The sequence below is a fragment of the Malaclemys terrapin genome, chromosome 3 (assembly GCF_027887155.1).
Source record: "Malaclemys terrapin pileata isolate rMalTer1 chromosome 3, rMalTer1.hap1, whole genome shotgun sequence".
NCBI lineage: Eukaryota > Metazoa > Chordata > Testudines > Emydidae > Malaclemys > Malaclemys terrapin.
This window is the reverse complement of record NC_071507.1, coordinates 196,208,896-196,234,801: the sequence shown is the minus strand read 5'-3', so window position 1 is coordinate 196,234,801 and position 25,906 is coordinate 196,208,896. Positions and strand designations below refer to the sequence as shown.

Sequence of the window (25,906 nt, the reverse complement as noted above, 5' to 3'; positions counted from 1 at the left end):
GTTCCACCATTGACTTTCTGTGTAGCCTAGGGCAAGTTGCTTAGGCTCCCTGTGCCTCCATTCCCAATGTGGATAGTAGCGCTTCCCTTTGTCACAGGAGTGTTGTGAAATCAAGTCCATTAATGATTATGAGTTGCTGTGGTGATTGAGGCTAAGTAAATAGATTGGCTTGAGTTGTATCAGCTCATTATTTTACCTCTGGAGTTCTCTGGTTCAGTCTCCGGTGTTTTAGCCAAGATAGTGGCCATCACATAAGGACTAATCACATGAATAAGGCTTGCAAATCAGGTTCATTGCCTAAATTGGGACTCCCACATTTAAAAACTAATTGCACAACTTTGGAAAGCATGAATGGTGAGTTGATTCATACCATTCCATCAGCAAACAGCAGCCGTCTTCATTCCAGGCTAGATCATGGAATGCATTAGCTCTTCAAATGCTCAGATTTCCAGTGCTTTGGTTGATAGTTTTTCAGTATGACACACTCCTGACACATTGCATATTGGGTGGAAGTAGAACGTATTATAATTCTGGGCAATGGAATGTTGGTTTGAAAGGTCTAAATGTGATATCATGTAGCCCCTGGCCTTTTTTTCTTTTTTCTTTTTTTAGTGGTGGAATCCACTCTGTTATTCATTTTCTGATTTTGATTTTCTTTGAACTTTTTCTGTTTGAAGAGATGAATGCTGGAGTACTGTCTCTCATATAATAGCTTGTCTGTTGTGCCTGATTTCCATTCAATGGCATGCTATGGTGTTTTATATAGCAATGGGGTTGATCAAAGGCATTTTATGTCATTGCTGGAGTCATTAGTGAATTCTCAGCGTTGTATGCCCAAACATTAAGGCTGTGAGATTTTGTCTTCAGGAAGTACACATAAAATGAAAGGTAGCCTTCTTAGATTTGAATTATTTTCTTAATGCAGTTGCTTGTGGCGATGTGAATTTCTTGGGGGAAGGGAGAAAACAAATACAGTTTTTCCTTTGTCTGGAGATAAATTTCGTTGAGCCGTCTGACCTAAAGTCGCTGATCTTAGGCACGGACTAGTCACCTCACTGTGTAATCTGCAGAGCTGCTTGCATGAGGCAGTTAGTATGTGCCACAAGGAATATATCACATGTGGTAACCGTCTTCTACCCATCAGTTCCTTTTTCTCCTCAAGTGTGGAAGGAGATTAACTCTACAATGGAGCCCCCTGCTGTTTCTGCAGAATATAGTTCTGTCTCCTTACACATCCACTGAACATGCACCAATTTTGCCCTCTGTTGCAGCCGTGAAACCACATCAGGTCTGCATAGGTGTCTCGGCGGGTCAGAATTTCTCCCTCCTATTATTATTCTAGGGTCACATGCATGACGCTCTAGTTACAGAGCAATCCGTGTTTCATTTCTAAGCCCTTATTTCTAAGGATGTGCAACTCAGCAAAAAATATCTGTTCCAGCTTAAACTTGACATATAAATGTTATGCCTAGAAGCACTCTTTCTTCTTCTTGTAAAAATGTTTCACTCTATGTTTGATGAATATACTTACGGCCTTTGTCAACTGCAGCATTTTATCATATTCTTGAGCAGTGATTTCCTAATACAAGCCTTTCCCACAATATCATTTTAACAATATCTCCCCCTTATTCTCTTCCCTCTGCCTTGTTTCACGCTGTATTGTTTTTTTTCCTACTGATTATAACAGTTAGCTCTTCAGGGAACAGGACTCTGTCCCTCATATAAAGGGCCTTGAACACAGTTGTTTTGCCATCCCAGTTAAAATTTTCCCAAATTTTCCCAAGTTGTGAGCATCTGCTCACAAGCTCAGTAGAGACTTATTCCAGTTTGGCAGCTAAATTCACTGACGATTTCATCCGTGATGAGCATGCTCCAGCCCGGGGATGAGCATGCTCCAGCCCGGGGACTGAACATGACTTTTGGTGCAATCGCTCGGCCGGGCAGCGAAGGGCTGCTGTGGTTGCAGGCACAGGAACTGAGAGCACAGAGACTGCCTCCCCTGCCTTCTCAAGGCTCTTCCTGCTAATGCCCAGGCAGCAAGGAGGAAACAACAGGATGTGACTGTGGGGACTGAAGGGTGGGAATAGAGGGTGGGAATGAGGAAAAAAGAGGGGGAAGGAAATCAGAAGGTTGGGGGGATACAGGAGCAGAGGGGGTGGGGTCAGGAGCTGGGGTGGGGGTTGGATGGAAGCTGAGGGGGCAGGAGTTGAGCTGGGATTGGGTGGAGGTCAGATTGGAGCAGAGGGGGAGAGGCCAGGAGGAGGGTGGGAGTTTGATGGAAGCAGAGTGGAATGGGAAGGAACTGGGGTGGGGTGGAAGATGGAAGGAAGCAGAGAGACAGGGGTCAGGATCTGTGGTGGAGTGGAGGTTCGATGCGAGCAGAGGAACGGGGTTAGGAGCTGGGGTGGAGTGGAGGTTGGACAGAAGCAGAGGAGGATGGGGAGGAGCTGGGGTGGGGTGGAGGTTGGACAAGAGCAGAGGGGGGAGGAGTCAGGATGTGATGTCAGCTTGCCAGCAAGTTAAAGTAGTATGGGCTGGATGAATGGACTATAAGGTGGATAGAAAGCTGTCTAGATCGTTGGGCTCAACGGATAGTGATCAATGGCTCCATGCCTAGCTGGCAGCTGGTATCAAGCGGAGTGCTCCAAGGGTGGGTCGGTCCCTGGCTGGGATGATTTAGTTGGGGATTGGTCCTGCTTTGAGCAAGTGGTTGGACTAAATGATCTCCTGAGGGCTCTTCCAACCCTGATATTCTATGATTCTATGATGTGGGGTGGAGGTTGGATGGGAGCGGAGGGCGGAGGAGTCAGGAGGTGATGTGGGGTGGAAGTTGGATGGGAGCAGAGGGGGAGGGGTCAGGAGCTGGGGTGGGGTGAATATTGGATGGGAGCAGAGGGGGAGGGGTGAGGAGGTGGAATGGGAGTGGAGGGCAAGTAGAGGCAGTAACTAGAGGGGTAGATAGGAATACAAGGGCGTGGGTCAAGATTCAGTGGATTGGGGGTTGTGTAGTAGCAGGGAGGAGTCAGGAGCTGGTGAGTGCATAGGAGGAGAGAAAGATGGGGTCAGGCTTTGGGGCCCAGTGTTACAGGAGATTGCAACCATTACAGAACGCTCCCCTCCAGAACCTGGAATTGGATCCAGGAACCCTGAGTCTCACCGTTCTCTGTTGTCAGCAAGTTGCTGTGAAACACTCAAAGTGTGTATCTCACACTCGTCTAGTGGCTGGTTCACATGCAGGATAGCAGCTTACTACTACTACTAGTTACTCCATTGGCTCAATTTATAGACAATTTGTTGTGGGTCTCAAGGTCTGAGCTCTGCTCACGACCCAAGTTGGGATCAGTATGGGTCCACATGACTGAATTTTTTATTTCAGTTTGTTTTAAATTAGAAAAAAAAAGCAAAAAAACCCTACATTTAAAGAACATTAAGGTTGTAAAGTCAAACCCACAAAAGTTAGGAAATGTCAGAATTTACCTGAATAAAGACAGAGTAGATACCTCTGGGCATTTTGCAAATATAATGAAAACCAATAAAATTAGTGTTGCCTTGAAAAATATAAAGCCTTTCATCTCTTTTAGTGAGAGACACCACAGTTGAGGAGAAAAAAGTAATGTCCATTTAGCCCTTTTTCATGTGACACACAATTAGCTTGTGGAACTCATTGCCACAATATATTATTGAGACCAAGAGTTTAGCAGGATTCAAATATAGATTAGACATATCCCTATGAATAACAAGAGTATCCTAAAAAAACCCACAGCATTTTTGAAAGGGTTAATAAACCTCTATGCTAAAGGCTTAAGCCGATCTCTAATTATTGGAAGCAATGAGACTTCCCTGAGGACTGGTTACCCTGTCATTGCCTGCTGGAGCATCTTAGTGGTACAGAACACCAACATTTTCATGGAGCCCTCTGTTGAGAAAGCATTTTCATTTGTCCAGGAGTGTCCCCTGATGCAGAGATAACTGCTCACCACAGCATGTTGCACCACAGGCGCCAGCTTCTAATTTTCTCAGAGGATGCTCAACGCCCGCTCATCCCCAGGCCCTGCCCCAACTCTACTCCTTCCCCCAAACTCCCATACCTGGCCCGCCTCCTCCCGCCCCTGCTCCACTCCATCCCTTTCCCCACGGCCCCACTCCCACTCCTCCTCTTTCCGCCCCCTCCCCAAGGGCCCAATCCCTGCTCCTCCCCCTCCCTTCCCAGCGCTTCCTGCACATTGTGGACTCGGCGCCTATGTCACACCTATGTCACATCCAGAAACCAATTGCTGAAAACCACAATTAAAGGCCCTGAACCAACTTTCTCTAAAGTCTACTGAAAGACTCCCATTGACATTAAGGGGAATTAGGTCAGGCCTTGAGGATGAAATTCAGCTCTGTGCTGTGGGCTAGTGCAAGACTTGCGCACGTTTTAAGTCCCTCTGATTGCCGTATATGATGGATACACAGCGCAACCAGTGAAAAAGTAGTGGAGATTATTGGAACCCAGCAAACACTAGTCAGAGATATTATCAAAAGAAAGGTTAGATGTGCTGGGCACATTTTAAGGGGTTCAATATGTTTACAGGGACTGGAAGGGAAAGTTGATGGCAGAAGGTCATGAGGAAGAAAATGGATGGATGAGGGATGCTGTGTTATCCTGGGCGGGATCAAAAAGGATTATTCATCCACAAAGAGATTAGCAGAGGATCATACAGAATGGGATACCATGGTTGCAATACTCCAGTAATGGAGATGCCACATAAGAAGATGACTCCCTACTTTGAATGCTTTAGTGGTACATAAATGCTGCACCGTTATCTGCTGGCATCTTTATAAAGAAATTGGACTATGGTGGGATATTCAGAAGTGTTCCTTATTATTACAGTAGCACCTAAAAACCCCACCCAAGACTTGTGTTATGCGATGTACAAACACAGAATAAGAGACAGTCCTGGTCTCAGAAAGTTGACACTGACAAGCAGAGGGAGGGGTGAAATGACTGTCAAATCTTTCATCTGCTGCAGTGAGACACAACCCAGTGGAGGAGGAAAAACAGGATTACACAGGAGACCAGCGGCAGAGCAAGTGATAGACTATGGGTCTCCTGAGTCCAAGCGCAGTGCCCTATAGTGGAACACACTGCCTCTCTACTGTTACTTTATCTGCTCTTACTGGACTCAGTACCAAAACTTCCATTAACTTCAATGGCAACAGCATTAGGCGAGTGCTGAACACTTCTGAAAATCCCACTGTTAATTACTGATTGCCTGTGTCAGCAAGGTGGGTAAATTCCAACATACGTCTGCCACGTGAGACGTGTTTGAATGTTGTTCTACTGTTTCATTGTATTGATTCATATTTTCTTGGGTGTAATAAAAAAGTGATGCGGGTGGTTTTTAGCCTCTGTTTCAAAATTTGCTTTACTGAACTGAATGATTAAGTATCACTTACACAGTTAGATTTAACATAGAAGCAGATTCCACAAACCCATTAGCACGTGCTTAAATTTAATTCAAGTCCGTCGGACTTAAGTATATGCTTAAGTATTTTGTTGAACAGGGATGATTTAAGACTGTGCTTAAAGTTGAAGTCAATAGGACTTAAGCATGACAGAACAAGGAGTAATGGTCTCAAGTTGCAGTGGGGGAGGTTTAGGTTGGATATTAGGAAAAACTTTTTCACTAGGAGGGTGGTGAAACACTGGAATGGGTTACCTAGGGAGGTGGTGGAATCTCCTTTTTTAGAGGTTTTTAAGGTCAGGCTTGACAAAGCCCTGGCTGGGATGATTTAGTTGGGGATTGGTCCTGCTTTGAGCAGGGGGTTGGACTAGATGACCTCCTGAGGTCCCTTCTAACCCAGATATTCTATGATTCTATGTTGTTGTTATTTATTATTTGTATTGCCATGCAGGGACCTCATTGTGGTAGGCGCTGTACAAACGCAGAACGAACAGACCATTACAGCCAAAGAATGTTTACAATCTAAGTAGATTCGTAGGTTCATAGGCAGAAGGGACCACTGTGATCATCTAGTCAGACCTCCTGTATAACAAAGGCCATAGAACTTCTCCTAAAGGATATCTTTTACAAAAATATCCAATCTCTTATTTAAAAAATGGCCAGTGGTGCAGAACATCATGACCCATGGTAAGTTGTTCCAATAATTAATTACTTTCGATATTCAAAATTTACACCTTATTTCCAGTTTGAATTTGTCAAACAAAATTTAAAGTTAAGCACATGCTTAAGTGGCCATGATCTCTAGAGCTTTACCCTCATTTTCCATCTTCATATCACAGTGTCGGTATATTGACATTGCTCTCTCTTTCTTTCTCTGCTTTTTTTCCAGACAGGACCATCCTGGTGGATACAACTCTTCCTCCTCTGAGAGGTCTCTATATACTGGGGACTCTGGAATTCCCAGTCAACTCCAGCAATGTCCTTAGTGCCACCTGTATAGTGGTTGCAGGTGGTGAATTGAAAGTGGGTAAGAGAGAAATAATGACCAGAGGATGTTCTTGAAGCTAGGATTTCGTTTTATTTGTTGATTAAAAAACAAACTAACAAGAATGAACAACTAATACTATGAGATCATTCATGGTGATGCTAGGCTTGATAATCAAACAGGTCATTGCTTCTTTTGTAATTCATACAAGAAAAAGGCCAGTTTAGAATGGGTAGGGTGAGGAGATAATCTAATACAGCTAATGCATACTTAAGAATTAAATGTACATAAGTAGTGAAAAGCTGGTCCCATTGAAGTCAATGGTAAAACTCCCATTGATTTCATTGGGGCCAGGATTTTACTCAATGTGTATAAACCCCATGCATGTGGATTGTATCTGTCTCCCTGCACTTCATATTGACAGGTTTCAGAGTAGCAGCCGTGTTAGTCTGTATCCGCAAAAAGAACAGGAGTACTTGTGGCACCTTAGAGACTAGCAAATTTATTAGAGCATAAACTTTCGTGGACTACAGCCCACTTCTTTGGATGCATCCGAAGAAGTGGGCTGTAGTCCATGAAAGCTTATGCTCTAATAAATTTGTTAGTCTCTAAGGTGCCACAAGTACTCCAGTTCTTTCTGCACTTCATATGGCACTTGTTTTCTTGGATTGCAAGTGCTTCAGGGCAGAGACTGAGTCATCCTGGATGTGGGAGCAGTCCCTAACATTGTGTGCTTAAAGTTGAAGTCAATAGCACTTAAGTAAGTGGCATGGTGGGCCTTTAACACCTACTCAAGAACTCAAGAAGGCAACTAAGTATTACCCCAAGGCATAGAAATCCTGATCTGACATAAAACTGGCCTAGATGGCATGTTCTGCCAATACCTCAGAATAGAGAGATGTCAGGGACTCTTGGGTAATATAGCATAGAGTGCTAGTTCTTATGCCAAAAGTGTCCTCAATGTCACTGAGTCTGTTACCTACTATTCACAATGAAGAAACCAATGCCTTTCCCCAGAAAACTAATTACTCCCATAATTCTCTTCAAACATGAAGCTGCATAAAGCCGTGAATTTTATTTACTTACAGGAATCCTTTGGATGCTCAGATCAGTGTGTTGGTCACTCCCTGACCTTTCTCAAGATTGGTTTTATGAACTTTAAAACAATAATTTATTTGAGAATCACATTCCTGCGAAGTCCACCCTGGGATTTCTTTGTTGTTAATCTCAGGGGACTGGCTAGTTAATACAGCTTTAGCAAAAGAGATATTGTATTGCCTTGAGTTTTGCTTTGAAAAAAGTCTTTACAGATAACAATGGAGGTCAGTGTACCTTTACATATTCTTAACAGTTTATTGTTCCCACCTTTTTTGCAGTTTAAATGTATATATTAGGAAAATAAGTGTGCTCTGCTGCCTAAAAACACTTATTTAGACATATTGATGTGCTTCATTGCTACATAACCCCCCCTTAAGCATATAGCCATGGAGTAATGCTGGCATTGATAGCCAAACAGGTAGCTAGCTACACCTGTAGATTCTTTGGACAGCATCTTCTGGAGACGGTTTCCTGTTCCAGTTTCTGCTATAAAGGGGGTAGCTGGATACAAATTCTTCACTTTGCCCACAGCATTCTCTATTGGCTTTTACACTTGGCTGTAAAAACGGGAGAGGATACCCCTCCCCCCGCCCCCGCTTTCTCTTCCCACGTGTTCCAGGCCTGAAGGCAGCTTCTTGGAGCCCATCTGTCCAATCGTGTGTATTCCATGCCCAAAGGAAGGTTTTTCAGCCCATCTGTCCTATTCCACCACACCCTAAAGAAATCCTGACACAAAACAGATAATGAGACAGTTTAGTAAACAAAGTTAATAGATGTGGACATCAGCATTGAGTGATGCCTAAGTAGGCTCTGAGATTGACACCATCTGATCCACATACCAACACGCTCTCTCCAATGTAACTTCTCAGTGTCCTGCTTCCAGTTCAGCCATTACTGACTAAATATCATTGACTCTGTTTTACAGATAGGGAAGCTGATGCACAGAGGGTATGTCTATGCTGCAGTTAGACACCTGCGACTGGCCTGGGCCAGCAGATTCGGGCTCGAGGGGCTCAGGCTCGCGGAGTTGTTTAATTGCAGTGTAGACATTCGGATCCCCACTTCGCAGGGTCCTAGAGCCAGGGCTCCATCCCACGCCTGAATGTCTACACCACAATTAAACAGCCCCTTATCCTGAGCCCTGCAAGCCCAGGTCAGCTGGGTGTAGACATACCCAGAGTGGCTACATGACTTGCCCAGGCCGTACACACATTCTAGGGCAGAGGCAGGAATAGGACCTCAGACTCAAATTTCCTAGTTCTCAGTCTGGCATATTTAACCTCAGGATCATAATTCTGTAGTCTATAAGTAAAACTTAGTTTAACTTTGCTGTATGGGGGAGAGGTAGCTCAGAGGTTTGAGCGTTGGCCTGCGAAACCTAGGGTTGTGAGCTCAATCCTTGAGGGGGCCATTTAGGGATCGGGGGGAACCTCTCAGCAACAGTACTTTGTCTTGCTAGTGAAGGCAGGGGACTAGACTCAATGATCTTTCAAGGTCCCTTCTGGTTCTATGAGATAGGTATATCTCCATATATTATTTTTTTAAAATATATATTAGCACACTGGTTCTTTTATTTGGGAGAAGGTTGATTAAAGCACAGGAGTGAGAGTAGGACTAGAGGTAGGAGAAATATTCTTTGCAAGAAAAAAAGGAAGATTTCAGAGTTTCTGAAACTTCAATGATATTCCAAAAATTATGGCAAAACTTTAGCTTGAAACAAAACAGGGATGTGAATTTTGATGAGTCTGTGCCCCCTAGAGGCTACACGGTGCAAAGAGATGCATGTCAGGGTTAACAGCACAGAACTCCTGAGACATCTCTGATGGGCCTTACTAAAATTTTGCATTTATGTACAGTGTAATCCACTGGTCAGTGTGTGCTATGAGTCCCCTCTGTACATGATTCATGGGGGATACAATCTGTTACAGCTCCCAGCTGTTGGGCTTAGATAAACCTGTAGCTCTGGATTTCCTGGTTCAATGATGTTTACAATCATACTTTAGAAGCATTGTTTAGTTACACCTTACAGCCTCCATGTGGAATGAAGTAGGAAATTATCATCATTCCTAGTTTGAAGCTGGGGGAATTGAGGCTCAGCGAAGTGAGGTGACTTGCAAATGGCACTAGCTAGTCAGTGTCAGAAGGAGACGCTCAGAAATGTTGGCCTCAACTTCTCAGCAGTTTCTGCTAGGTTTCACTTTGGGATTACTGAGTTCATTTTGACCCCAAACTCAGGATTGAGGTTCAAATCTCAGTGGAATGAAACTGAAAAAAATTGTGAATTCCATTGCTGAGCAAAGCCATCAGGTTTCATACATCTCTGATAAGGAAGCACCAAAATGCTGAAGTTATTTTCTTCACGATGGGCCCATTGAAATCCTTTTTGAACTCTGTAGTACTCAGCCGTTCATTAATGGCAGACTATCTGGTTTTGCCTGTCACACCAGAGTAAAACAGGGCAACACCACTCACTGAATAATTACCCAGATAGACTTTTTTAGTCTCAGACTTGTCACATATTGTCTTGGCTCTAGTGATGTCTGCTTGTCAGTCTTGTCTTTCACTCTGGGCAAGATGCCGAAGGTCATTATTAACTCATGACTTGACTGTCTGAAGATGAAGCACCAGACATTTCTGAAGTCTCTGTTGCTTTTGTTGTGAAAGCCGTAATGCACCAGCTTCCATATTATTTATATAATTGGAAAAAATCAAATAGAGTAATATCCCTCTTTATTGTCTTCCCAATTGGCACTTGGCAAAGGCTCATGGGATGATTAGGCAATAAGACATGTCAGACTATGTGGTATAGCTGATTAGCACCCAGCCTCCGGGGTGTAGTCAGGACATCTGAGGGATGCATGACTCAGCTCTACTGCATAGGCAGTCTTGAAGTGCTCAAACTTCTCTGTAGTGTAGACCATGAGAGATTGTCTCATGATCCCACTTCCCAGCCCACGTGCAGTCATGTAATCCTTGTGGTAACTAGGGCAGCTGCTTACATAAAGAAGAAATAGTAAGAAACTATTTAATGCATTTCTAACTCATGTTAACATGATGAATATTTTGTCCCTTTTGAAAAAGAAAAAAAAAAAGCTAATAACACGATCTGCTGCCGTTCTGTAGTTCATCTCCCCCCTTCCTTCGCTTTTACTCCTTGCTTTCCCCCATCACTTAGTTCCTTTCCTCCTGGGCACACTGCCTGGCCATCTCATTTCCTTCTTTTATGTTCCCCAGGATATTCATCTCCCACTAGCAGCTGGCAGCTCCAGTCCCACTGGTGGTACTGGTCCATGGAGGAAATTTTTAATAGAATTGTAGGACTGGCATGGACCTTGAGAGGTCATCTAGTCCAGTTCCCTGCATTCATGGCAGGACTAAGTATTATCTAGTCCATCCCTGACAGGTGCTTGTCTAACCTGCCCTTAAAAATCTCCAATGACGGAGATTCCACAACTTCCCTAGGCATTTTATTCCAGTGCTTAACTACCCTGACAGTTAGGAAGTTTTTCCTAATGTCCAACCTAAATCTCCCTTGCTGCAATTTAAGCCCATTGCTTCTTGTCCTGTGCTCAGAGGTTAAGAACAATTTTTCTCCCTTCTCCTTGTAACAACCTTTGATGTACTTGAGAACTGTTATCATGTCCCCTCTCAGTCTTCTCTTCTCCAGACTAAACAAACCCAATTTTTTTCAATCTTCCCTCATAGGTCATGTTTTCTAGACCTTTACAATCATTTTTGTTGCTCTTCTCTGGACTTTCTCTAATTTGTCCACAGCTTTTCTGAAATGTGCCTCCCACTCCTCCCCCCAATACTCCAGTTGAGGCCTAATCAGCGTGGAGTAGATCGAAGAATTACTTCTCGTGTCTTGTTTACAACACTCCTGATAATACATGCCAGAACGATGTTTGTTTGTTGTTGTTTTTTGCAACAGTGTTACATTGTTGACTCATATTTAGCTTGTGATCTACTATGATCCCCAGACCCTTTTCTGCAGTACTTCTTCCTAGGCAGTCATTTCCCATTTTCTGTGTGTGCAACTGATAGATTGTCTCTTCCTAAGTGGAGTACTTTGCATATGTCCTTATTGAATTTGTTTTATCTCCTTCTCTTAGGTAGCAGCAGCCCCTACTAGAGGCAGCTGTCTGGCTCCTCCCTGTTTTCAGCTGTTTTTTTCAGGCTTCTGGGCTCTTCTTTACAGTGAAGAGCCTGGACACCTGATGAAGCAACTGAAAAGGAGAAAGAGAAGCCAGCACTATGTGACAAGTCAACTCTCTGTTGACCACCAGTAAATATTCTGCAGACTGAGTGTCCAAGGACCAGAGTTCAGGAAAAGCTGACCCAATAGAATCCAAGAAGGCTTGGGTTCAGATAATACACCAGACTGACAGGTGTGGCCACTACACTTAATTCTGCAACATTTTCTTGCCCATGTGAAGCAAAAAGTTCTAAACACCAGAGGTTACTTGGTTTCCTTGTACAACCACTGCTGTGCAGCATTGCTGCAAAGAAAAGGGAGACACCAACAATTCTGGGAAATAATTGCTTATTATGGACAGGGCGCCCAGAGGATTCAGGGGGCCTGGGGCAAAGCGGGAGAGCTGCGGTGCTTGTACTCACCCGGCTGTGGTCCAGGTCTTCGGTGGCATTTCGGTGGCGGGGGACCCTTCAGTCGCTCCACATCTTTGGCAGCACCGAAGGGCCCCCCACCGCTGAAATGCCGCCAAAGACACGGAGCAACTGAAGGGCCCCCCGCCACCAAAAAGCCGCCGAAGACTGGGACCGCCGCCAGGCCAGGGCTCGCGGGGCATTTCGGCGGTGGGGGGCCCTTCAGTTGTTCCGCGTCTTCGGCAGCACTGAAGGTCCCCCCGCCACCGAAATGCTGCCGAAGACCCTGACTGCTGCCGGGCCAGGGCTCGCGGGGCCTCTGTGGGGCCCGGGGCCTGGGGAAAACTGCCCCACTTGCTCCCCCCTCTGGGCGGCCCTGATAATGGAAAACAAAACAATGCCAGCAACCATAGCTAGCATCACACTGAAACGCGACAACAATGGAAAGTACCGTTGGAGCCACAAGGCAAAACAAGGTCCAGGTTGCAGTCTGGAAATAGGTCCCAGAGAGAATGCAACTGGCTTTTTCTCTGCTCAGCCCTGCACTGTTTTAAGTAGATTTTCCATAGCAAGGATTCTTTACTGCACATTTGAGCCAGGCTTTTACATGGGTTTAGCTCGACCATAGTAAAGTCTCTGACCTGAATTAGGAGGCGCTTTGAGCTACCTTACCCAGAGGGGAGGATGGGTTAGAACTGGGGCTCTGCTTTCCCTGGGGCTGGAACCTGCCCATATTACAGGGAGGGCCCAAGCAAAATCACCTGAGAGCCGATAATCCTCCATTGCCCTTCCCGCAAGTCCCCCAAAGGACTGATCAGTTCTCCCACCACTGATTGGGAAAGAATCTTAGAGTATCTCCTCACAAAGAATCATGGGATATGTCCCCAGGCACACATGGGCAAATGCAAAAACAGTGAGGAAACAGTAATGTAGATAGGGCTTTGCTGTGCTCAGTACCTGGGTGCCAATCTCGCAGGTTAACTGGGTAGTGAGGACATTCCCCTAGTCAAAAAGTGCTTGAGAGAAACGATGTGCCTTCACTGGGATCCATTGATCAGTTAACACCATCTCTCACATGTGTGCTAATCATGATCTCCTGAGCCTGCAAACACTTGCCCGCGTGAGTGAATCATTACAATGATCCTTAACACTGCGGTCTTTCAGAACACTGTACAGACATAACAGATCAGTCCTCCCAACACCCCTGCAGGGTTGATAAGTGTGATAGTATTGGCAACACATAGCATTAAAAATGATGAGAATGGCTTAAGAATCATTGTTTAAAGACATACATTTTGGGGTCTTTTATAAATATCCCTTCTGGGATTGGCGCATTTAGGGTTCACACTTTCAAGCTTTTCTCCACAACCATTAGAAATGTACTTCTTTTTTTTTAAAAATGTAAGCTGAGATTCGGTTGTATTCACATGGATTTTTCCAATGAATTTATGTTGACCAACCAATTCATACACCCAAACATATATAAAGGTAAAAAAATGTATAATCACCAGGAAAAAATATCTCACCAAAAATTATAAATCCCCAACTTGGTGGGGTATGGTTGTGGTTAGAAAAAGTTCATAATGGGTGAGGTATAACCGAAAGGCTCCAACATGGTGTGTGGGGTCTCAGAGTGGTTGAGAACATCATACAAGGAAGTAAGGATGACTTGGGGGGTTTAGGAATGGGATACGAAGCTTTAGGCTTAGATCTTTAGTGGCTGAAAGTTGTAGTTTACATGTTGTATGTCTGCTGTCCTTTCTGAAAAGAATCGCTGGTCACGGTCCAATTCCTAGTGGAAAGGTATTCACACCAGTTATTGGTAGTCTCAGCAAAGAGGCCAAGGATTGACTGGACCATGAAAGAATGACTTCCTTCCTTGCTCTAGAGGAAGGACCAGCAAAGGTATGAGATGCATTAGCTATAGAGTGGAGGAAGATTGTGCTTCCTGTACTGCACCTGTTCAGGTGATACATAGAGGACTTAAATCTCCAGAAATGTCAGTCTGGCTCTGATAGGGGACCTTGAATTTGCTAATTAATTCATTTATTTATTTTAAAGGCTCTTAAAGAGGAATGTTTCTTTAGGATACAAAGTTTTCTCTCTTTCTCATTCGTATGTATATATTTCACCAAAACTGTAATTTTTAAATATGAAAAGAACATCACAGGCTGGCTAATTTTGCACAGATTTATTTATTTTTATTCTACATCTGCTGCGGTTTTGTGTTGCATAATTGATTTAATCTCTAATTTTAGAGGAACGCTGAACTCTTTTACTGGACTCTGCGTATATTTCTCTAGGGCACAAATTGTCCTACTTTTTCCTCCCTTGTATCTGTTTAGTGCTAGGCCATTTTCTTCTGAGACTGTAAACTACCCTTGGTGAAATAAATGAAGTCACAGTTGGAATACGGTTTACTGTACAGACTTATCACCACGAGATAAGAGCAACATCGCACTCCAAAATTTTCTGAACATTTTCCTCTCTTCTGCTCTATTAACATCTTTCTGTTGGCCTGGAAGAGCATTTTACTGGTTGTGGTTTAGAAATGATAATATTACACCTGAAAAGAAAGCATGTGGGTGGAGGAAGGAAAAGGATGGTCCAGTGGTTAAAAGTGCTAAGTAAAGACTTCAGAGACTCAAGTTCAATTCCCAGCTCTGCCTTTGACATCCTATGTGACCTTGAGGAAGCTACTTAGTTTCTGTATGCCACAGTTCCCCATCTGAATGTATCTGCCTACTTCCCTGAGGTATCATGAGGTGCTCAAATACTATGCTAATGGGGGTTATATAAGTACCAGAGGCATAAGCTAAGAATTAACCCCATAAACTCATCAGATAACTTAATGAGAATCACATGTCTTTACTGGTAGGTCACAGATACTGCATACCTCTCTCTCCAATATCAGGGGGTAGCCATGTTAGTCTGTATCCACAACAACAAGTCCAGTGGCATCTTAAAGACAAACAGATTTATTTGGGCGTAAGCTTTCATGGGTAAAAAAACCTCACTGAAAAAACTGCATCTGAAGAAGTGAGGTTTTTTACCCACGAAAGCTTATGCCCAAATAAATCTGTTAGTCTTTAAGGTGCCACCGGACTCCTTGTTGTTTCTATCTCTAATGGGAGTTGTGAGTGCTCAAGACCTCTGAAAATGAGGTCTTAAGTGCCAAAAATGTTGGCCAGGGGTCATGCTAAGTTTGATAATAATGAGTTAGTGGGAGGAGTAGAAATACATACCTCTGTCATCCTGGTCCTAATCACTAGGCAACACTGCCTATATATGTATTTAGCTTTTGTAGCACAAACTCTTTTTGCTTAATTGATATGCATTGCATGGGAGATAAACTACAAAGCATGCTACATGGTTTATTCTCTTTCATTTTAATTTGCATGATAAATCTGGCAGCGCTGGACATAAATTGGTTTCAAGAACACATTTTTATAGAACTGGTTAAAGTATTTACAGCTTCTAATATTTTGCTACTTCCCAGACAGAGATTTTCTCTGTTAGCTCACATATTTGGACCTTGATGTGGAATTTCATTGTAACTATGGGATACAGAGGGCTAGTAAGTGTTCTCAGTATTCTTAATGAGGTTTCAATGTATTATGTGTGGGCTTCATGTATTATCAAACCGTACCAGTTTAGTTTTAGTGTATATAGGCTATTTTCAAGAGCCTCTAACTTTAAACATGGGGACATAACCCATGGATAAAGTCTGATTTATAGATCAAATTCAGCAAAGCACTTCAGCATACGCTTAATCACAGTGAAGTCAATGTGAAGTTAAAGTTAAGCACATGCTTAAATGCTTTGATGACTAAATATGAACATAAGCACATTCTTAAAGTTCCAAGGTCAGAAGGTTTCAGAGTGGTAGCCGTGTTAGCAAAAACAACAAGGAGTCCTTGTGGCACCTTAGAGACTAACAAATTTATTTGGGCATAAGCTTTTGTGGGCTAGAACCCACTTCATCGGATGCATGAAGTGAAAAATACAGGAGCAGATATAAACACATGAAAGGATGGGGGTTGCTTTACCACGTTTGAGGTCAGTCTAATGAGATAAATCAATTAACAACAGGATACCAAGGGAGGAAAAATAACTTTTGAAGTGGTAAGAGAGTGGCCCATTACAGACAGTTGACAAGAAGGTGTGAGTAACAGTAGGGAGAAATTAGTACTGGGGAAATTAAATTTAAGTTTTGTAATGACCCAACCACTCCCAGTCTTTATTCAGGCCTAATCTGATGGTATCCAGTTTGCAGATTAATTCCATTTCTGCAGCTTCACATTGGAGTCTGTTTCTGAAGTTCTTTTGTTGAAGAATTGCCACTTTTAGGTTTGTTATTGAGTGACCAGAGAGGTTGAAGTGTTCTCCTACTGGTTTTTGAATGTTATGATTCCTGATGTCAGATTTGTGTCCATTTATTCTTTTGCATAGAGACTGTCTGGTTTGGCCAATGTACATGGCAGAGGGGCATTGCTGGCACATGATGGCATATATCACATTGGTAGATGTGCAGGTGAACAAGCCCTGTATGGTGTCGCTGATGTGGTGAGGTCCTATGATGGTGTCCCTTGAATAGATATGTGGACAGAGTTGGCACCGGGGTTTGTAGCAGGGTTTGGTTCCTGGGTTGGTGTTTTTGTTGTGTGGTGTGTAGTTGCTGGTGAGTATTTCCTTCAGGTTGGGGGGGCTGTCTGTAGGCGAGGACTGGTCTGTCTCCCAAGGCCAGAAGGGACCACTGTAATTATCTAGTCTGACCTCTTGTATAACAAAAGCCATACATCTTCCCAAAAATAATTTTTAGAGATTTTTTTTTTTAAATCCAATCTTGATTTTTAAATTGCCAGTGATGGAGAATCACCACAACCCTTGGTAAAGTGTTAAAAATTTACACCTAATTTCCAGTCTCAATTTGTCTAGCTTCAGCTGCCAGCCATTGGAGCATGTTATATCTTTTTTTGCTAGATTGAAGAGCCCATTATTAAATATTTGTTCCCATTGTAGGTACCTATAGACTGTAATCAAGTCACCCCTTAACCTTCTCTTTGTTAAGCTAAATAGATAGACTCAAGGAGATCAATAACTATAAGGCATATTTTCTAATCTTTTAATCATTCTTAATTATTTTCTCTGTACCCTCTCCAATTTATCAACATCCTTCTTGAATTATGGACACCAAAACAGGAGACAGTATTCCATCAGCAGTTGCACCAGTGCCAAATACAGAGGTAAAATAACCTCTTTACTCCTACTTGTGATTCCCCTGGTTATGCATCCCAGGTTTGCATTAGCCCTTTTGGCCACTGTGTTGCACAGGGCGTTCGTGTTCACCTAAGTATCCATCACTATCCTCAAATCTTGCTCAGAGTCACTGCTTCCCAGGATAGAGTCCCACATGCTGTAAAGATGGCCTACATCATTTGTTTCTAGACGTATACATTTACATTTAGCCATATTAAAATGCATGTTGTTTGCTCACACCCAGCATACGAAACAATCCAGATTGCTCTTTGTCAGTGATCCTCTTCATTATTTACCATTCCCCCAAGTTTTGTGTCATCTGCAAATTTTATCAGTGATGATTTTATGTTTTCTTCCAGGCCATTAATAAAAATATTAAATAGCATAGGGCCAAGAACCAGTCTTTGCAGGACCCCACTAGAAACATACCTCTTTGATGATGATTTCCTGTTTACATCACATTTTGAGACCTATAATTTAGCCAGTGTTTAATCCATTTAAGGTGAGCCATATTAATTTTATATCTTTCTAGTATTTTATTCAAAATCTCATGCGATACCAAGTCTAAGTATATTACATCAACTCTATTATCTTTATCAACCAAACTTGTGACCTCATTAAAAAAAAAAAAAAGGTAAGTTAGTTTGACAGGATCTATTTTCCATAAAGCCATATGGTCGGCATTAATTTTATTACCTTCCTTTAATTTTTTATTAATTGAGTCCTGTATCAGCTGCTCCATTATCTTGCATGGGACTGATGGGTCTATAACTATCTAGGTCATCCCATTTACCTTTTTTTACATTAGCTGTCTCCCAGTCTTCTTGAACTTCCCCAGTGTTCCAAGACTTTTTGAAGAGCAACATAGAATATCAGGGTTGGAAGGGACCTCAGGAGGTCATCTAGTCCAACCCCCTGCTCGAAGCAGGACCACTCCCCAGAAAGATTTTTACCCTGGCCCTGTCAAGGAGTGAACTTACAACCTTGGATTTAGGAGGCTAATGCTCAAACCACTGAGCTATCCCTCCCCACAACATAAATGGTGCAGTGAGCTCCTCAACAAGCTTTTTGAAATTCTTGGAGGTGAGTTCTCCGTACCTTCTGATTTAAAATATCTAACTCGTGTAGCTTCTAACATCCTCCAAAGATACCAGTGGAATGGAAAGAGGGCTATCAGCTTATGTCACTCAAATTGAAGTTCCCCATGATCATATAGCTTTTTCCTACACATTATAGATAGAAACGTAAGGCACCGGTTACTCTGATCCCTAGTGTAATTTGGAGGTATGCAGCAGACACCAACTACTATCCCATCTTGTGCTTTATCTGTTTGGACTTTGATCCATAAGCATTCAAGTTGATTGTCTTCCAAGTTATAAGTGACTCAGAAACAGGTAATGCCATTTTTGACATAAAGTGCCACTTCCCCTCCCCTTTTGTCCACTCAGTCCTTCCTAAATAGGTATTACCATTAATTTTAACCTTCCAATCATGGGAATCATCCCACCAGGTTTCAATAATACTAACTAGATTTAGTTTATGCTCATAAATGAGCAATTCCATTTCCCCTTGTTTGTTACCCAGGCTTCTACCATTGGTGTATAGGCAATTCAAGAATTTCTTCTCTTTGTGTCCTTTTGTTCCTTGATTAATTTTATCAAAATCTCGATTTTGATGCTGTCACATCTTCCCCTTTTTTTGCCCTCCTCTTTTGTTATTAGTTTAATGCCTTCCTGACTACTCTAGCTAGTCTGTCCTCACTGTGGTGGAGGTCTTCCAAACTATTCAGCCCCCTCTCCCTATAGAAGATGGACCAGTGTTCCACAAAACCAAAACCCTGCACTCTTCACCTCTAACTTATCTAACAGTTCACCTCCAGAATCTTCTGCATTCTGGCTTCCTTTGCTCTTGGGACAGGAAAGATCTCTGAGAAGACCTCTTAGACATTCTTCTTCTTCAGCATGTTTCGGAGTTCCATACAATTACCTTCTATCTGTGAGATATCATACGATGAAGGATACACATATAGTTTGCTTAATTGAGGCATATATCACTAAACTCAGCCTTCTTCATAGATTCATGGATTCTAAAGTCACAAGGGACCATTGTGATCATCTAGTCTGACATCCTGTACAACACTTGCCGTAGGACTTCCCTGAATTAACTCCTGTTTGAAATAGAGCATATCTTCTAAAACAAAACAAAACATTCAGTTCTTCTAATAAATACTCTTCTCTTTCTTTCATTATCACAACGGCCACTGAAACATCCCTCCCCCACTTTTCTCCCCAACGGCGAACAGCAGAGGCTAACAGCGGGAGTTTGCCTGGGAGTTCGCCTAGGGAGAGCGCACTGAGGCTTTCATCTGCAGGTTTCTCCGAGTCGTTCCTGCAACAGTTGAGGAAGCTCCTAAGAGGACGGAGATATGGAAGGTGAGCGATCAGCTGTTGTAACCTGCACAGGTTGTGCCATGTTTGTCTTTCTTCCGCAGGACAGAAGCGACTTTGTCTGCACAAAGTGCAAGCTGGTCTCCATATTGGAGGACAAGGTTCGAGGGCTGGAGAAACAAGTATCAACTCTGCGTTGCATAAGGGAAAATGAAGATTTCCTGGACAGACGTCAGGAGATGCTTCTACGGCCACAATGTTCTGAAGATTCAGAGCAGGCGCAGCAGGGACAGAAGGATTGTGAGGAGGTTTGGCAGCATGTGACCTCCAGAAGAAGAAAGAGGAGCGTCCATGCACCAGCAATGGAGATACAGGTGAGGAATCGTTTCCATGTTCTCTCTACAGGTGCTAATGCGGAGAGTGGACTAGATGGCCCATCTGAGGGAAGGGAGCAGAAGGAGACTCCACCGATTGGAAGGCAAAAGATGCACTGTCCTAGGGATGGGGGTTCCACGACCACCACTCCCAAAAGGAGGAGGAGGGTGGTGGTGGTCGGGGACTCCCTCCTCAGGGGGACTGAGTCATCTATCTGCCGCCCTGACCGGGAAAACCGAGAGGTCTGCTGCTTGCCAGGAGCTAGGATACACGATGTGACGGAGAGACTGCCGAGACTCATCAAGCCCTCGGATCGCTACCCCTTCCTGCTTCTCCACGTGGGCACCAATGATACTGCCAAGAATGACCTTGAGCGGATCACTGCAGACTACGTGGCTCTGGGAAGAAGGATAAAGGAGTTTGAGGCGCAAGTGGTGTTCTCGTCCATCCTCCCTGTGCAAGGAAAAGGCCGGGGTAGAGACCGTCGAATCGTGGAAGTCAACGAATGGCTACGCAGGTGGTGTCGGAGAGAAGGCTTTGGATTCTTCGACCATGGGATGGTGTTCCAAGAAGAAGGAGTGCTAGGCAGAGACGGGCTCCACCTAACGAAGAGAGGGAAGAGCATCTTCGCCAGCAGGCTGGCTAACCTAGTGAGGAGGGCTTTAAACTAGGTTCACCGGGGGAAGGAGACCAAAGCCCTGAGGTAAGTGGGGAAATGGGATCCTGGGAGGAAGCACAAGCAGGAGAGCGCAACAGGGGAGGACTCCTGTCTCATGCTGAGAAAGAGGGACGATCGTTGAGTTATCTTAAGTGCCTATACACAAATGCAAGAAGCCTGGGAAACAAGCAGGGAGAACTGGAAGTCCTGGCACAGTCAGGGAACTATGATGTGATTGGAATAACAGAGACTTGGTGGGATAACTCACATGACTGGAGTACTGTCATGGATGGATATAAACTGTTCAGGAAGGACAGGCAGGGCAGAAAAGGTGGGGGAGTTGCGTTGTATGTAAGAGAGGAGTATGACTGCTCAGAGCTCCGGTATGATACTGCAGAAAAACCTGAGAGTCTCTGGATAAAGTTGAGAAGTGTGAGCAACAAGGGTGATGTCGTGGTTGGAGTCTGCTATAGACCACCAGACCAGGGGGATGAGGTGGACGAGGCTTTCTTCTGGCAACTAGCAGAAGTTGCTAGATCACAGGCCCTGGTTCTCATGGGAGACTTTAATCACCCTGATATCTGCTGGGAGAGCAATACAGCGGTGCACAGGCAATCCAGGAAATTTTTGGAAAGTGTAGGGGACAATTTCCTGGTGCAAGTGCTGGAGGAACCAACTAGGGGCAAAGCTTTTCTTGACCTGCTGCTCACAAACAGGGAAGAACTAGTAGGGGAAGCAAAAGTGGATGGGAACCTGGGAGGCAGTGACCATGAGATGGTCGAGTTCAGGATCCTGACACAAGGAAGAAAGGAGAGCAGCAGAATACGGACCCTGGACTTCAGAAAAGCAGACTTTGACTCCCTCAGGGAACAGATGGGCAGGATCCCCTGGGAGAATAACATGAAGGGCAAAGGGGTCCAGGAGAGCTGGCTGTATTTTAAAGAATCCTTATTGAGGTTGCAGGAACAAACCATCCCGATGTGTAGAAAGAATAGTAAATATGGCAGGCGACCAGCTTGGCTAAACAGTGAAATCCTTGCTGATCTTAAACGCAAAAAAGAGGCTTATAAGGAGTGGAAGATTGGACAAATGACCAGGGAGGAGTATAAAAATATTGCTCAGGCGTGCAGGAGTGAAATCAGGAAGGCCAAATCACACTTGGAGTTGCAGTTAGCAAGAGATGTTAAGAGTAACAAGAAGGGTTTCTTCAGGTATGTTAGCAACAAGAAGAAAATCAAGGAAAGTGTGGGCCCCTTACTGAATGAAGGAGGCAACCTAGTGACCGAGGATGTGGAAAAAGCTAATGTACTCAATGATTTTTTTGCCTCTGTCTTCACGCACAAGGTCAGCTCCCAGATTGCTGCACTGGGCAGTACAGCATGGGGAGAAGGTGACCAACCCTCTGTGGAGAAAGAAGTGGTTCGGGACTATTTAGAAAAACTGGACGTGCACAAGTCCATGGGGCCGGATGCGCTGCATCCGAGGGTGCTAAAGGAGTTGGCGGGTGAGATTGCAGAGCCATTAGCCATTATTTTTGAAAACTCATGGCGATCGGGGGAGGTCCCAGATGACTGGAAAAAGGCTAATGTAGTGCCCATCTTTAAAAAAGGGAAGAAGGAGGATCCGGGGAACTACAGGCCAGTCAGCCTCACCTCAGTCCCTGGAAAAATCATGGAGCAGGTCCTCAAGGAATCAATTATGAAACATTTAGAGGAGAGGAAAGTGATCAGGAACAGTCAGCATGGATTCACCAAGGGGAAGTCGTGCCTGACTAACCTAATTGCCTTCTATGATGAGATAACTGGCTCTGTGGATGAGGGGAAAGCAGTGGATGTGTTATTTCTTGACTTTAGCAAAGCTTTTGATACTGTCTCCCACAGTATTCTTGCCACCAAGTTAAAGAAGTATGGGCTGGATGAATGGACTCTAAGGTGGATAGAAAGCTGGCTAGATCGTCGGGCTCAACGGGTAGTGATCAATGGCTCCATGTCTAGTTGGCAGCCGGTTTCAAGTGGAGTGCCCCAAGGGTCGGTCCTGGGGCCGGTTTTGTTTAATATCTTTATTAATGATCTGGAGGATGGTGTGGACTGCACTCTCAGCAAGTTTGCAGATGACACTAAACTAGGAGGCGTGGTAGATACACTAGAGGGTAGGGATCGGATACAGAGGGACCTAGACAAATTAGAGGATTGGGCAGAAAAAAACCTGATGAGGTTCAACAAGGACAAGTGCAGAGTCCTGCACTTAGGACGGAAGAATCCCATGCACTGCTACAGACTAGGGACCGAATGGCTAGGTAGCAGTTCTGCTGAAAAGGACCTAGGGGTCACAGTGGACGAGAAGCTGGATATGAGTCAACAGTGTGCTCTTGTTGCCAAGAAGGCTAACGGCATTTTGGGCTGTATAAGTAGGGGCATTGCCAGCAGATCGAGGAACGTGATCGTTCCCCTTTATTCGACATTGGTGAGGCCTCATCTGGAATACTGTGTCCAGTTTTGGTCCCCACACTACAAGAAGGATGTGGAAAAATTGGAAAGAGTCCAGCGGAGGGCAACAAAAATGATTAGGGGTCTGGAGCACATGACTTATGAGGAGAGGCTGAGAGAACTGGGATTGTTTAGTCTCCAGAAGAGAAGAATGAGGGGGGATTTGATAGCAGCCTTCAACTACCTGAAGGGGGGTTCCAAAGAGGATGGAGCTCGGCTGTTCTCAGTGGTGGCAGATGACAGAACAAGGAGCAATGGTCTCAAGTTGCAGTGGGGGAGGTCCAGGTTGGATATCAGGAAAAACTATTTCACTAGGAGGGTGGTGAAACACTGGAATGCGTTACCTAGGGAGGTGGTGGAGTCTCCTTCCTTGGAGGTTTTTAAGGCCCGGCTTGACAAAGCCCTGGCTGGGATGATTTAGCTGGGAATTGGTCCTGCTTTGAGCAGGGGGTTGGACTAGATGACCTCTTGAGGTCCCTTCCAACTCTGATATTCTATGATTCTTTATTACAGGTACTTTTCAACATCCCCTAGAAAGAGGAATGAAGCTATTGATCCTTCTTCGGGCATCTGAGGGAGTTTATTGTGATCGTTTGGATGGAATCAATGTCCACCCAGGAACTGTTGGTATGAAAAACATATTTGCTTTTTCATGGAAAAATCACATTGTGGAATAACCAATCTACTGCTGTTGAGTCTGGTACTGCGTAGTGCCCCACCATCGATTTGCAGAAAAATGCCTCAGTGAGAGAGAGACAGTTTTTAAGATGAAGCTAACAAGAATATTTCCCATTCTACCCTTATAAAGCCAAATCCTGGAGACTTTATTCAGTATTTTTTTTCCAGGCAAAATTCCACTGAAGTCAGTGAGAGGTTGCCTGAGTTAAGGACCTCAGGATCTGACTCATGGGTGTCATTTGGGAAACCAAAGCTAAAGCTGAAAGGATGCAGATTCACGTTGGGTTAATCTCTCTTCATAAAGCCACACGTTGTTTTCAGATTTCCAAACATAGATGTTTTCAGACATCCAAATTTGTCTGATCTTCTGGTTTCATAATGTTGTTATGTTTCTGATGGCGGTAGACCCCATTTTCTAATGTTATCCGTACAGACATGTGCCTACTTATGGCGAAAGGAGGATGGATGACCCTGAAGCACAAAAATGGGCAACAGAAAATCTGGGTTATGAGCTATGTTCACAAAGGAACTTAGGCACCTAGAAAATGACTGGGATCCACTAAGCCTGAGTTAGACACTCAGGCTTCACATGAATGGAGGGAGCTAGGCATGACTTCTACAAAAGCCAGCATGCTAGTCAGCTCCCCACCTAACCTAGCCAATTCAAGATGCCAATGAGAGGGGTTGCCCCACCAGTCCCAATGAATTCAGCATCTATATGGAGGCTGAAGGGAAGTGCCTCCCTCTTCTTGGGATTCTCAGGAGTTAGGTGCCTATATTATTATTATTTTTTTTTGCAGGCAATGATAGCAACCTCCTTTGGCCCAGTGGTTAGGGCACTCACCTGGTAGGAGAGATCCCTTGGTTCAGGGTGGGAGGGATTTAAACAGGGACTTGAAGCCTCTTAGGTGAGTCCCCTATCCACTGGCCTATGGGATGTACTGATATTAGGCTCCCTCAGTCTCTCCTGTTGAAGCTTTTGTGCTCTGGATTAATAAATAAAGAATCATTGAAGAAAGGGGAATGAATCCTGGCTCTCCCATATCTTCGCTGAGTGCTCTAACCATCAGGCTCTAGAGTGATATTCTTTCTCTCTCTCTGGCCCATTGACTCTTTACGTATTTATCCAAAGTAGAAAAGCTTCAGCAGGGGACACTGAGAGAGCCCGGCATCAGAATATCTAATAAACCAGTAGTTTGACCTGAACTGAAATATTTCAATTTGTTGAAATGGTCCAAAAAGTTTCATTTTGAGTCAGTTCACATTAAACTGCATTTTTCCTTGTGGTGGCACTTTCCCTCATGGGTTCCCTGACTGAACTACATTTCCCATGATGCAATTCAGCCTCCCTTCTAACCAAGTGACATGGTGCATCATGGGAGATGTAGTCTGGCAAAGGAGCCTGGCCCATAGGGGAGAATGGGGGCATCAGGCACCTAAACTGCAACTCCCATGAGGCAATATGCCATCATAGGGAAATGCAGCATAAGGTTGAATTGACTCTAAATGTTTCAGGTCAGTTCAACATTTGGGAACACTGAAATGTTTTTTTTTAGTAGAAACTGCTGAAACAAAATGTTTCACCATTTCCCAATTGAAATATTTTGCAATGCTTCATTATCTGAAAAGTTTCACTATTTCAATTTTTCATCCTGATTTGGAACAAAAAGCAAATGCTGAAATATCAGAATTTCCCACGACAGAAATTCTGGTGTTCAGTCAGTTCTACTATTATTATTATTTTTTTAAATGTAGTATTTACTTATGTACTTAGGTTAAGATGTTGAAAGCCAGTTTCATGGGAGTTCTGTGATTAAATGGTCTACTTGTCTTTGTAATCTTCAACCGTATTATTCTACTAATTACTTATTTCTAGTCCTGAATATGGGCAGTATTCACTTTGAAATTCAAATGAATGTTCATGTGAT

The 25,906-nt window shown here is 43.9% G+C and overlaps 1 protein-coding gene across 7 annotated transcripts in view; it reads left to right on the top strand.

Annotated features, from left to right (window-relative positions):
• Positions 1-25,906, top strand: part of PKHD1 (PKHD1 ciliary IPT domain containing fibrocystin/polyductin) — a 390,722-nt gene that overhangs the window by 256,926 nt on the left and 107,890 nt on the right. For all 7 annotated transcript variants that reach the window (XM_054023612.1, XM_054023614.1, XM_054023615.1 and 4 more), the window contains 2 exons: positions 6,337-6,474; positions 23,814-23,927. In XM_054023612.1, the coding sequence (XP_053879587.1) occupies positions 6,337-6,474; positions 23,814-23,927 (252 nt within the window). The remainder of the gene's footprint in view (positions 1-6,336; positions 6,475-23,813; positions 23,928-25,906) is intronic.